A 12,465-nucleotide genomic window follows, 5' to 3' on the forward strand; every position below is an offset into this window, starting at 1 on the left:
TCCAGATTCACTCTTGGAAGAATTGTGCAGTTCTCATTGAAGGGTAAATCAGAGCAGATTTTTGGAGCATAGTCTTTCCCCTTTTCAATACAAGTTCTGTTTTAAAACTAAGAGTAATTCTTGCAGACAAATTGGCGTTTATTCCAGACTTGTGTGGGCATGCTTAGTTATTTTATTGTAGCTCCTGTCAAATAAGTTATTCAGCGTCAGCTGTGCCACTAAAATATTCCCGAATTAACAAGGCTTTAAGACTGCCTCTTCTAAAGAAACTGTGGATTCTTCAGTGCCTTTCCCTTGATTTCCTCTAAGTGCAAAAATGGACTGAATAAACACTGACCTGACCGTACTTTACAATACTGGTTTTGAGGAATGTGAGCCTTTTTTCACTAGCCTATTTTCCCTGGCAAGCCTCCATTTTCCTGATATGACAAGTTTTGAATTCAGTTTTGTTCAGAAAGGAGACTTTATTAATGATGTGTGATCTCAAAAAAAGTAACTTCAGTTTCAACTAAAACAGTTCATTGTATCAAAGTCACTTTAGCAGAAGAACTAATATCAGAGGCAGCTTCTAACAGCTTTTAAGTAGCCTGAATACTTTCCTGTACAAAAACGTTTTCTGTCTGGCTGTATAAATTTTCTCCACTATTCAGATAAGATATTGATGGTTGAAGCCCCAGGAATTAAATGGTGTATTTTTATATTTTTTTTGGCTTGTCTGTCTGTTCTTATTGCTATTAATTTGCAATTAGTTTTTGTGGAAGAATAACCACTAGGTGTCAGGAGCGGAAAGCAGTGCACAGGTCTTTGCATAGGTTTAGACTGAAGTATGTAGTGAAAATGTATGTAAAAACTGATTAAATGTTATGTTTGCTAGAATAACTTGTCCAGTAATGAATCAAATTGTGTGTCTTATGCACAGCTGGTGACTGGTGTGGTAATATTGTATATGTGTTTGAGTCAGCAGTTAATGTCAGTATTTAAACTGGTACCTTTAATATTATTGTAGTTATGATGAGTCCTGAAAATGAGACCAGCTTATTCAAACTCTTAACTTGTTTTAAGCTAATAGCACCAAGATTCTCCTTCCTAAATCTGAAGTTCATAATCTTCATGTGTCTCGCTCTCTTTCAGACTATGAGTGGGTAACAGGGTTTTTTACTATTACTTCACTAGAACCATAGAATGATTTGGGTTGGAAAGGACCTTAAAGACCACCTAGTTCCAACTCCAGGGACACCTTCCACTAGACCAGGCTGCTCAAAGCCCCATCCAACTTGACCTTGCAACTACCAGGGATGGAGCATTCACAGCTTCTCAGGGAAACCTGGTCTAGTGCCTCGCCACCCTCACAGTAATGAATTTCTTCCTAATATCTAATATAATCTCCCCTCTTTTCATTTAAAACCATTCCCCCCTGTCCTTTCACCACATGCCCTTGTAAAAAGTCCCACTCCAGCTTCCTTGTAGACCCCTCTAGGTACAGGCAGGCTGCTCTAAGGTCTCCCTGGAGCCACCTTTTCTCCAGGCTGAACAACCCCAACTCTTTCAGCCTTTGTTCCTAGGAAAGCTGCTCCAGCCCTCTGATCATCTTCATGGCCTTCCTCTGGACTCTCTCCAGCAGGTCCATGGCCTTCTAATGATGGAGGACCCAGAGCTGAATGTGATACTCCAGGTGGGGTCTCATGAGAGCCAAGCAGAGGGGCAGAATCACCTCCCTCAGCTTGCTGGCCATGCTGCTGTTGATGCAGCCCAGGATTTAGATGGCTTTCTGGGCTGCAGGTGCACATTGTTGGGCCACAGTGAACTTTTTGTCCACCAGCACCCCCAAGTCCTTTTCTGCTTTCTCAGGGCTGCTCTCAATCCATTCTCCACCCAGCCTGTATTTGTGCTTGGGGTTGCCCTGACCCACATGCAGGACCTTGCTCTTGGCCTTGTTGAACTTCATGAGGTTCACACAGGCACATGTCTCAAGGCTGTCCAGGTCCCTCTGGATGCCATTTTTTCCCTCCAGTGTGTTGACTGCACCACACAGCTTGGTGTCACTGGCAAACATGCTGTGGGTGCACTCGATCCCACTGTCCGTGTCACTGGCAAAGATGCTAAACTGCATTGTCCCAATAGTGACCCCTGAGGAACGCCACTTGTCACTAGCCTCAGTTTGAACATCAAGCCATTGACTGCAGCTTTTTGAGTGTGACCATCCAGCCAATTCCTTATCTACTGAGTAGTCCACTGATCGAATCCACGTCTCCAGTTTAGAGACAAGGATGTTGTGTGGGATGGTGCCAAATGCCTTATAGAAGACCAGGTAAATGACAACAGTTGCTCTTCCATTATCTACCAACGCTAACCCTGTCATAGCAGCCCACCAAATTAGTCAGGCATGATTTGCCCTTGGTGACAGAGTACATGGCCCCACTAATCACCACCTCATTTTCCATGTGCCTTAGCATAGTTTCCAGGAGGATCTGCTCCATGGTCTTGCTGGGCACAGAGGTAAGACTCACCGGCCTATAGTTCCCCTGGGTCTTCCTTGTTTCCCTTTTTTTAAAAAGGGGGGTTATGTTTCCCCTTTTTCAGTCAGTGGTAACTTCACTGGGCTGCCATGACTTCTCAAATATGATGGATAGTGGCTTAACCACTTCATCTGCCAGTTCCCTCAGGACCTGCAGATACTGCTCATCAGGTCCCATGGACTTGTGCACCTACAGGTTCCTTGAATGGTCTCAAACCTGATCTTCTCCTGTAGCAGGTGGTTCTTCATTTTCCCAGTCCCTGCCTTTGTTATTATTTCTGGTCTGGACAGTGTATGTTATTTTTTGGGGATTTTGTTTAATGACAGATCTTTATTAATTTAAATGCCACCAGTATCAGTAGTAGGAATTAGAATCTGTCAGAAGTCATCTGTGCTTCTCTGGCACTATTCAGAAGAGAAATAAATGCACGTTAGCCTAGGAAAAACATGTTTGGATCCAGGGAAAATATTAACAACTTCCTGAAAAGGGTGATTACTGCAGTGTGGTTTACAAGCCTGTTTCCATCTCCACAGCACTCTGGCTTTTAAGGTTGAGGGCAGATACATTCTCACTGCTTGTGAAGCTTAACTGCTTCACCGGGAGAGAAAACGACGCTTGATGTGATAGGCTGTGCGCTCAGTGATACTGTGGGTTGCTAAGGGCTGCCTTGGATTCAGGCGATGTGTGCAGCCACCTATTCACTGCCTTCCACCCCACCCCCTGCTCCTTTCATGGCTTGATACTATAGGCAGAAAATGTTCAGTAAGCCTTGAAACAGTTGCTAGGCTGATGGGTTTATCCTTCTAGAAAAACAGTTTAGGGAGACGTTCAGCTAGGTTTTTGTTTATGTAGCACCACTCGCTGTTATAACACTGTAGTGGTTTACTGTAATGTTACACTTTTCATGCTATAAGTGTTTTTCACTTGCTATTTTACCAAAATACCTCTTGAGTCAGATGTTTATGCCACGTGTATATGACCAACAGAAAATGTAAAACTCAGTCCCTGGAAAAAAATGTTTTCTCTTTCATTAGATGTGCTTTCTGTATAGTGTTGTGCTTAACTTCTTCCTTCAGACTGCAGAGCATGGCTATGAGGTTTTCATGGAGTTCAGGTTTCATACTCTGGATGTTCCTATGCAGTGCTAAGCTTCATTAAAGGTTGTCTTGGGAATAGTGTATACTTTTCAAAAAGGTGAGCTGATGTTTTCTTGAAGCAGGCATTCTTCAATGGTTGCAAACACACTTTTTCCATCTGTTTAACTGGGTTTTTTTAACTAGTTTGAAAGCATGCTATTCTGATAGAACAAAGCAAAATTAAAATTGCCACTTACGACTGTCTTTGTAGTATTTAACCTTTAACTAGAGTTAGGTTTTCCAGCTGCTCACCAATTACAAGCAAAATGCTTGTTAATGTATGTTTTTTCTTTCAGGTGGGAGAGAAGAAGATTTCTTTAGTGCTTGGCTGAATTTAATTGCATCATGTATTTCTATTAAATTTCCCCTGGGCTTAGCTTAGGGAAAAAAGAAAATTGAAATGTGTCAGGGATGTTTTCAGCAGGAAGGGCATGCGTGCCAGACTTGTTTTGAAAATATGCCTTTGCTTTCCGCTTGTCTGATCATGACACTACACGCAACATCATACAACCCCATAAGGCTGTAATGGGCCAAATCATTGTAATGAAATGTGGCATTCCGTATGTCTTCCTCTGCAAGTAGGTCAAGTTTAAACCATGTTCTTGGCTTGCGCTCCGATTTCCCATAACCTGCTCCACATGGCTTGACTATTGTGCTGGAGTACAGAGCATGCCAGGAGGGACTCTGGGCAGCTTCACAGGGACATTCAGTTTTTGGACAGACTGGTGGGGTTTTTCTGCTCTGATTCTGTGGTGTTGAATCCATAGCAAGAGAAAACCTCGGCGGTCTAAAGTGCACTTTTACTGAATCTTACAGTGTCAGTTTATCTAATGAGTTGGACACTTCACTATGAAATCTTAATAAGGCCCCTGGGGAAAAAAAGAGTTTGCAAGTTTTGAAGTGTACTGTATTCTGAATGAGAATCCCAAATAAAATTGGACAGAGGTTGACAATCTGAAGCTGTAGAAGTACAAATAGAAAGTGACCTAAACTGTACTTAGGGCTGGGCACAGGAATATTTTCATGTTGGTGACTGCAGTATGCAGAATTCCTCTCAATAAGGTTTACAGCTTCCATGTGGGTTTTATTCCAGTTGAGCTGGAACAATTGTGGGTCAAAAGGTGTTTTAGCAGCTACGAAAGTGTCACCTCCAGTGTTCTGAGTCAGCTATTTGGCTCTGAGACAAAGCCCAGCTGCAGGATATAAAACTCAGTCAGTAGTGCTTGCTGTTGGCTTTGGTCTTCATACAGGCTTAAATCTTTCTTGAATCGGGGCTGATTGATGTGGCAAAGTGCTCAACAAGGGTGCAGTTAGTGCCGGCAGGTGTGCTTGACTAGACAATGGTATCTCAGCACCAGGGCTAGTTAACTGGAACTACATCTGACTCTGTAAACTGACTTCTACTTACTTCAGCTGAAGTTGTGGACTTCCAAGGAAATTGGAAGACTGCTTGGTAAATTGGTACTGACTGGGCATGCCAGTGTGGTGGTTAATTACCAAGATAAGTCTGCCTAGAACTACCAAAACCTTCCATGCTGGTGATGCTTTCGCAGGGCATCAAATAGCAGAAGAGGTCCCTGAAGATAACTGATGGATAGTTTCATAGACTGTTCTTTTACTACATGCAGATTGTCATGGTCTTTGGTATTAGAGCTAGTAGTGGACCTTTTTTCATGTCTTTTGGGCCCAGCAGAAATGCAAATTATGAGCTATCTTGAACAAAACAAGAATCTGTAGTAAACCTCTGAGCACTAGGCATCTCTGAACTAGGTTGCCTTACTCTAGCTTGATCCAGATACTCTGCTGACGTAGCATCCTCTGAGAGAAGTAATTTTTCATTTTGTCCTCTCTAGCATTCCACCCAAGTGCAACAGGTCAGCTCTTTTTGCTGCTTAGCTGTACCTTTTGAAGGAAAATAATGCACAGAAGTGTAGAGCCACCTAACCTGAGCCATGGCATGTTGACCTACAGTCGCTTCCTTGCATCTGGGAGGTCCTACACTGACACTGCGGTCTCATTTCTAGAAGGCCGTTTCAGACTCAAAGCTAGTGCTTAGCCTCGCTAGAAGAGTAAATTCTGATTGTCGGATCTTGCATTCGTTACCTTGAATGCTGAGGAGAGAAAAAGTGTCCTCCAAAAAAAATGCTAGATCAGTTATCTTCTCAACTTCTGTCTAAATTGAGTTTTCAAGCTTAAAGTCTTTTTGGATTGCAACCGGGAGGAGTGGTCATTTTCACAATTCTTAAAACACAGCAGATCTTCCAGTATTAAGGAATACTTGCGATCCTTGAATAACTGTTAGAATTCATCTTGATACAAGTTTCAAAAATACTGTGTTTGTCCTGCTTCAGCTGGATTTCAATTCTCTCCATAAAATCTGTGAATGTTCTGCTGCTAAGAAAGCAAATGTGAATGTGTATCTTTTATGCAAAACTATGATGTGGCTACAGTTTATGAAGTTTTTTTCGGTATGCTGAATATATGAGGGAAGAGGTCTGGTACAAACTTTTATTACAAACAAGTGTTCATGCAGCTTTGTATTCATGTAAATTGAAATGTATTCCTGTATCATATATCATCTTGTTGCTGTTGTAGTTGAATTAATCCGATCTCATAATCTTCAGTTTCTATCCTTTTCTCAGAGAGGCTGTTCACTGAACTGTTACCATGAGGTCAGTTGCATCTTCTGCTTGAATTTGTTTCCTATCTACTGTTTCACCCTAGTGCCAAACCTTTTATTGTGCTTCTCTGTTTGTTGAACTCTCCCAGAAAAGAATCCGTATGTTCTTATTGGCAATTTTTTCTGGGGGATGGAGGTCTGAATGAAGGTATTTGTATTGTAAAACTGAGTCCGTGACCCTTTACTCATTTTAGGTGGTGGTAGGGATTCAATTAAACAATCTGTTCTGCAGTGGCTAAGTGCTCTTTTGTCAACTTACCTTCAAAATATTTCAACCCTGTAAGTGTGCCCCTACTCTGACCTTCAGAAGTCATGTTCTCCAATATTTAAACCACATGCATGACCCTGTAAACTCTTAGGAAACTGGTTGTTAGCAAAACCTACATAGAGGCATTTACTTGAGGTATTGAAAATATTTTGGTGGAGGAGGGAGTGGTGCAGCTGAAAAGCTGAGGCGTGGCATTAACTGTAGGTATAGTTAAGCACTCTCTTTGGGGTTAATGCCATTCACTGCTATATTTGCTACTTGCTTGTTAACATTAGAATTGAAATATGTAGTAAACTGCTCTGAGATTGATGCTTGGGTTTTAAATCTGAAATTACAGACTCGGTCACCATCAGGCAGTTTGTACTTTTGGCTTTTTATTGCCCCTATTGAAAATACTTGTTCAAGAATGCCTCTGTATTTCAGCTTTTCCCAGATCATGAACGTCCTCATTGTCGGGGAGTGGACAAAGCGCCTTACTCGGTTCTGTGTTAACAGAACATGCTTGCAAGATACGGAAAAGTAGTATCTTTGCTTTCTTATGTTGCTTGTTTACACAGCATGGGTGCACATGTAGCATTTGAAGAGTTCACTGAGCTATGGAATGGGAAGCTCTGGAAAAGCTGCCTCTTTGAAGAAACATGTTTTAATGGATTAGTTCTTAAAATTAGTGTCTAAACTGGACACCCTAATTTGAAACTTCCTTGAATAATGGGTGTTTCTGACAGGCTTGGAAATCTGATCTGACTTTCCAGAGAACTAAATTCAACCATTTAGGAAGCAGGACTTGTATTTTCTTGAGGTTCAAGGAGAAAGTTGAATGTGCAAAAAAGCAAGTGTATACCTAGTGATAAAGTTCTTTGTGCAGAATCTACTGTGATCAGTTGATTACGCTCAAAGTTGCTTTCCTAAAACTAGATTTTTAACTGTTTGGTCGTTCTGTCGAAGTTGTTGGCTCAAAGACAGTAATTTTCCACAATCTGGGATTAATTCCCCTTCCTTCTCTAGCTTTTGTTAATTGTGTGAGTTATTGGTGAATTTTGTGTATCCTAAAACATAAATTGCATGCTGTTCTTACTTTGCTTTTCCCTCACACACCAGTTGTGTTTCTCTTACGGAACTCAAGAAATCTGTCAACACAAGTTCTGAAAACTTGTTTTTCCAGAGAGTTTGTTTGATTTCACATTGCTTCAGTTTTCTTGATTCCTAATAAATTAATGATTCTTACGGTCATGCTACCTGCCTCCAGGTAAACATCAGTCTTCAGTAAAAGTAAAAATAAGAAAAAGGTCATATACTAGTAGGTTGGTATAGTTACGCTAATTTGAAACTTGATTTATTTTTTTTGGTTCTTATGCTTGAATTCAAATGTCAGACTGCTGATGGCTTATTCTTGAATAGTTTTAGATCAGATTTTTGGGTAGTGTCTTGAGTTTGTCTTGCAGCAGCACTCCAGTGAATTCTTGGTATTTCAGGGCAGTGGTTCTGAAGTATATTTTCAGCCTCTGTAAATCATGGGAGGGTCCTTGCAAAGGCTGCCCTATTATGAAATGCAGTTTTGATGGTCCTGCTGAAGAAGGTATTGATTTCTGAAAATTATGGTAGTGTTTAAAACTGTTTCCTTAATTTATCTGACCGCGAGTAATCTAATGACTGTTTAATTTTCTTCCACTTAATTTCTTTTAGCTGGGATGTGACAGCAAGCATAAGAAGAACTGTTGAAACTTGATTATCTCCTGTTTTTAGAAAAGTCTAACTTGTGTTCAACTCGTCACTTTGTGATTTGATGGGAAGCATTGTTCGTTGGCCACAGATGACTATTACTAAGAAGCTTTCCAAAATTTGCTTTGGATTATGGAGAGAGAGTTAAAAATAAGGCTTATGATGACACCAATTCCATTTGAGGTTGCTTTTGTCCTAAGCAATAATGGCTTAGTTGGCTGTGGATTGCTGCAGTTACACAAAACAATTGCTCAGTCATAGGTAACATAATCTTTAAATGTCTTAAACAAGATGAAAAAATGCCAGTAATTCAGATCTTTATTTTTGTCAAAGCTATAATTCTTAATTTTTTCAACAATCGCTCCTCCCTGAGAAGGGGAGTGGAAATACACCGTGTAGTGCACGTTTTCTGCTTCCCACTAGATTGTGATGAATCCAGTGTGCAAAACCTGGTGGAATCCCTGCTCCAGTGAGCCCCAGGCGTGTACGTAAAATAGGAAATGGTTATTGGAACTAAATTATTTTGCCATTTTTATTTTTAGGTTTGCTGGCATGGGTAATCTCATTAAGGTGCTAACCAGGGACATAGACCACAATGCAGCTCATTTTTTCTTGGATTTTGAAAGTAAGTCTGTCAGCCCTTCACAGCTGGTGCATTTAAAGTGGTAACAGTAGGGTTGCTTATACCTGCTGCAGTGAAGGCTAGGGGACTCAGTTGCAAGTCTGCAATTTGAAAGAGTTGCATGTGTTTTTTCCTTTCCTCTTTTTTTTTTCTTTTTTTTTTTTTTTTTTTCTTCCCTCCAGTAGTAGCCAAGCCACCATCATGCTACTGTGTACGTTTTCTTTCCTTGTGCTTAGTCATTTTGGGTCGCTGTGGTCAGTGATGTCCATCCATCTGCCTGCATATCAAGTTATCATAAAATGAAAAATTCTGTCAGTATGCCGTAGTAAGCTGTGCTGAGCAGTTGTTCGCTGTAATCCTGTTTTAGATGAAAGTGAGTACCAAGTCATTCCTGATCCTGGCTTGGTAATTCATGGGGCAGTTGATGTGCATTTTTTACATCCAAAATTTCAGAGTAGAATTGTCTGAGCTTCACAGATGTTTTGGGCACCTTGTGTAAAAGATCTGTGGCCTACCTGTGTTAGCACTTTCTGCACACTGAAATGATGTATCTTGATGAGTTTTTCTGTAATGGCTTTCTGACAAAATTCTAAGGGCTGACAAAATTAAAGCTCTTTCCTTTTCTTGTCCCATCAGGTAAAAATCTGTAGCATAGCTACAATGCCAATGCTTGCAAAATATGGTACTTGGCCCTCAGCGTGTGGTACTCCTGCTCAGGACACTGGTGCTAGGGTGTACCGGGACAGAATTGCAGAATTAGTCACTGGCAAGGCCTTCGGTTGGAGTTCTGCCGCTTTCTCAAAGGGGCAGCTGTGAAGATGTTGGTGACATAGTCACTTCTTACAGGAAAGCTGCATTGCATCTCTGGGATCACCCAGCTGTACGTCCACAAGGTGGGGGTCTCCCTCCACCCATCAGGGCAGCAGCCTGAAGGACGGATTCATGCCTGATGGAATTCTCTGGTCTTCTTTCCCCCGCTGCTTCATTCAACTATATTTGGGCTGTTCCTTCTTATAAAAAGAAAATTTTCTTTTCTCTCATTCTTGTCTTGGCAGGTACCTTAACATGGGGAACCTTCTAAAAGTTTTGACATGCACAGACCTTGAGCAGGGGCCAAATTTTTTCCTTGATTTTGAAAGTGAGAAGATGATTTTATATATCTATTACTCTTTGCCTGCAGTAGACTGCATTTGTCATGTATTAAATGTATGTTTTCACTTTGCCATTCTTCTAACAGCTTTGCATGCTTGAGCTATGGATAATTGTTAGCAGGCTTTTGTAGAAAGCAATAATCTGTTTTAAAATAACCTCTGTTTCTAAAATATAGAATCTTTATTTCAGGGAGGGCTTTCAAAACATATTTTACTGTTGGGATTTGATACGGTTCTTGTTTTGAAGCAAAATTCCGTCTGCTTTTAACCAAAACTTTTAAAAGAATTTGAGTTACTTTTTAAGACTTACTGTAAATTGCAAGAACATAACATGCACCTTAGAGGAAGGACTGAATATGAAACCTGATTTTCTTCACTCCCAGTGTGCCACCGAATAATGCTGCATGTGCAGATTGGCTCACAACAGTTATTCATAGCTCTCCGACACCATCACGTTAAAGGTGTATATGTGAACCTTATTCAATTTGGCATTGAAATTTGACAGTTAAGCTCATCCCTCTTTAAAAGGGGGGTGCAGTGTAGAGATTAAATTGCTTTTGAAAAGAAGAGAGGAATAGCTTGTCTGATCAATGCCAAACATTCTGGAAGGTTCACATATTTTTAGCGTTTCTGCTTTTATTTTTTGTTGCATGATACGACATAGCCTAAGAATGGCAGGTAAGTGGTGTTGGCTGTTGCTATGCATGTTTAATTACTTTCTTTTGGGATACGCTATTGCTTTACCCAGCTGTACTTCAGCAAGCATAAGAAAACTAATGTTCGTGCATTTTGACCATGTAATAAAATACAGTGGAATAGCGTAATAAAAAAATTGATCAAGTATTGTGATATGGATAATTTGAGATTCATTATATCATCTTTTCTTCCCCCAAATTATTTTTCAATTGTGTTTGATAAAACAGGAGCAGTTGGTTATATTAGTTCTAATATGAAAGTGAATGCTTGGGGAAATAGGTTTTTGCTTCAGTGATGTTTAAAGTTATAACTTCTCTAAATCCTTATCCTGTGCTGTTGATTTTATCAATTGTCTCTTCTGAATGTATTGATATTGGAAGATGATAGCCATGCAAATTATTCATAAAGGGAAGATAATCAAGGGCTGTGTTCAAGAATCAGAAAGAAATCAGATCTCACATGGCAGAATAGGTGCGACATAGTGAAGTAGGGAGTAACTGGTATGGGAGAACACTGGAGTTGTGTAGCTCCAGCTTAATCTGCAAATACTGACCATTTCATCGGACTAAATTAATTCAGGTTAGCTGGATACAAGAGGCATAATTCTGAAATCAATTTCAATAAAAACTGCTGCTATTTTTAAGAAAATTCTGATTCTTTAGTTATCAGTTTTGTTTTAAAGTGCATGTTTTGAGCATGAACAAGATTTGGCATGAGAGTAAGCAGGTTGCTGACATGAAATGTTTACATATGCAGTCAAATTAAGTGACTTATATTATGGCTGAATTGTTAGACTGTTCTTTATTCATTTTGGACCCTGTCCTGCATTTGTTTCTGCTGCAATACTGTGTATCCATGCTTCTTTCTACTCTGTTTCAGATAGCTTGCCTTGACAGGATCTTGGCTTTGACACAGTCAAGATCTTTCTTCAAGACTTGGCACTTAATCTTGTGATACTTAACGTTGTGTTTTTATGTGGAAGAGCAAGTAAGCTCTGTATTAAAAACAAATTTGCCAGTTCAGTGTTATGCCTGGCCCAATAATAAATAGTTCAAAGTAGTTTTGGTTCTTAAATCCATATGTATTTTTGGAGTGAGCAGACTAGTTAAACATTTCTTGCACAATACCATAAAGAGCTAAAAATCTAATGTCCATCAAGCTTTATAGGGATACAAACTCCACATTTAGAAAGGTTTTAGACTGGTTTCCAAGATACCCTTTTTCCCAGATACTTACCTTGGTGCTAGATTTCAGTGATTTGTGTGACTATCAGAATACATGCAAAAAACCCTCTGATGAATGATGTAATGGGCCATTGGCTTTTCCTTGCCAACGCTGGTTATGCTTGTGTTTCCTTTGGTCATTCACATTACCTGTTTGAAACAAATAGTTGTCTTAAGCATTCTACCGAAGTCTCTGCAGTGCCACTTTTAACATGAGCAGAGGAAAAGGCACGGCTTGGTAAGGACTATGTTGTTAAAATAAACCACCACCTACAATGTGGGAAACTTACAGCTCAACTTATATGTTGGTGTCATTACTGTCACAGTGCAAATCCTTTTCAAATATACCAATAGTAGCTAATACACAGAGTACTTCTGGTTGCAGATGGCGATCTCAAGCTAGAGCTGAAAGTGTTCTGCATTACCTCCAAAGAACTTGGCTAGGTTTCAGAGG

General features: G+C 40.2%; 1 protein-coding gene across 14 annotated transcripts in view; it reads left to right on the forward strand.

Moving 5' to 3' along the window:
* Positions 1–12,465, forward strand: part of CYRIB (CYFIP related Rac1 interactor B) — a 98,865-nt gene that overhangs the window by 72,081 nt on the left and 14,319 nt on the right. For 9 of the 14 annotated variants that reach the window (XM_056333888.1, XM_056333889.1, XM_056333884.1 and 6 more), the window contains one exon: positions 9,997–10,079. The exons of 2 other annotated variants lie outside the window; for them this stretch is intronic. In XM_056333888.1, coding sequence (XP_056189863.1) covers positions 10,007–10,079 — 73 coding nt within the window. In that variant the 5' untranslated portion in view covers positions 9,997–10,006. Of the gene's footprint in view, positions 1–8,861; positions 8,945–9,996; positions 10,080–12,465 lie in introns of those variants that run through there. 3 more of the 14 variants (XM_056333886.1, XM_056333887.1, XM_056333894.1) reach the window with 2 other exon arrangements.

Source organism: Falco biarmicus, chromosome 3 (assembly GCF_023638135.1).
Source record: "Falco biarmicus isolate bFalBia1 chromosome 3, bFalBia1.pri, whole genome shotgun sequence".
NCBI lineage: Eukaryota > Metazoa > Chordata > Aves > Falconiformes > Falconidae > Falco > Falco biarmicus.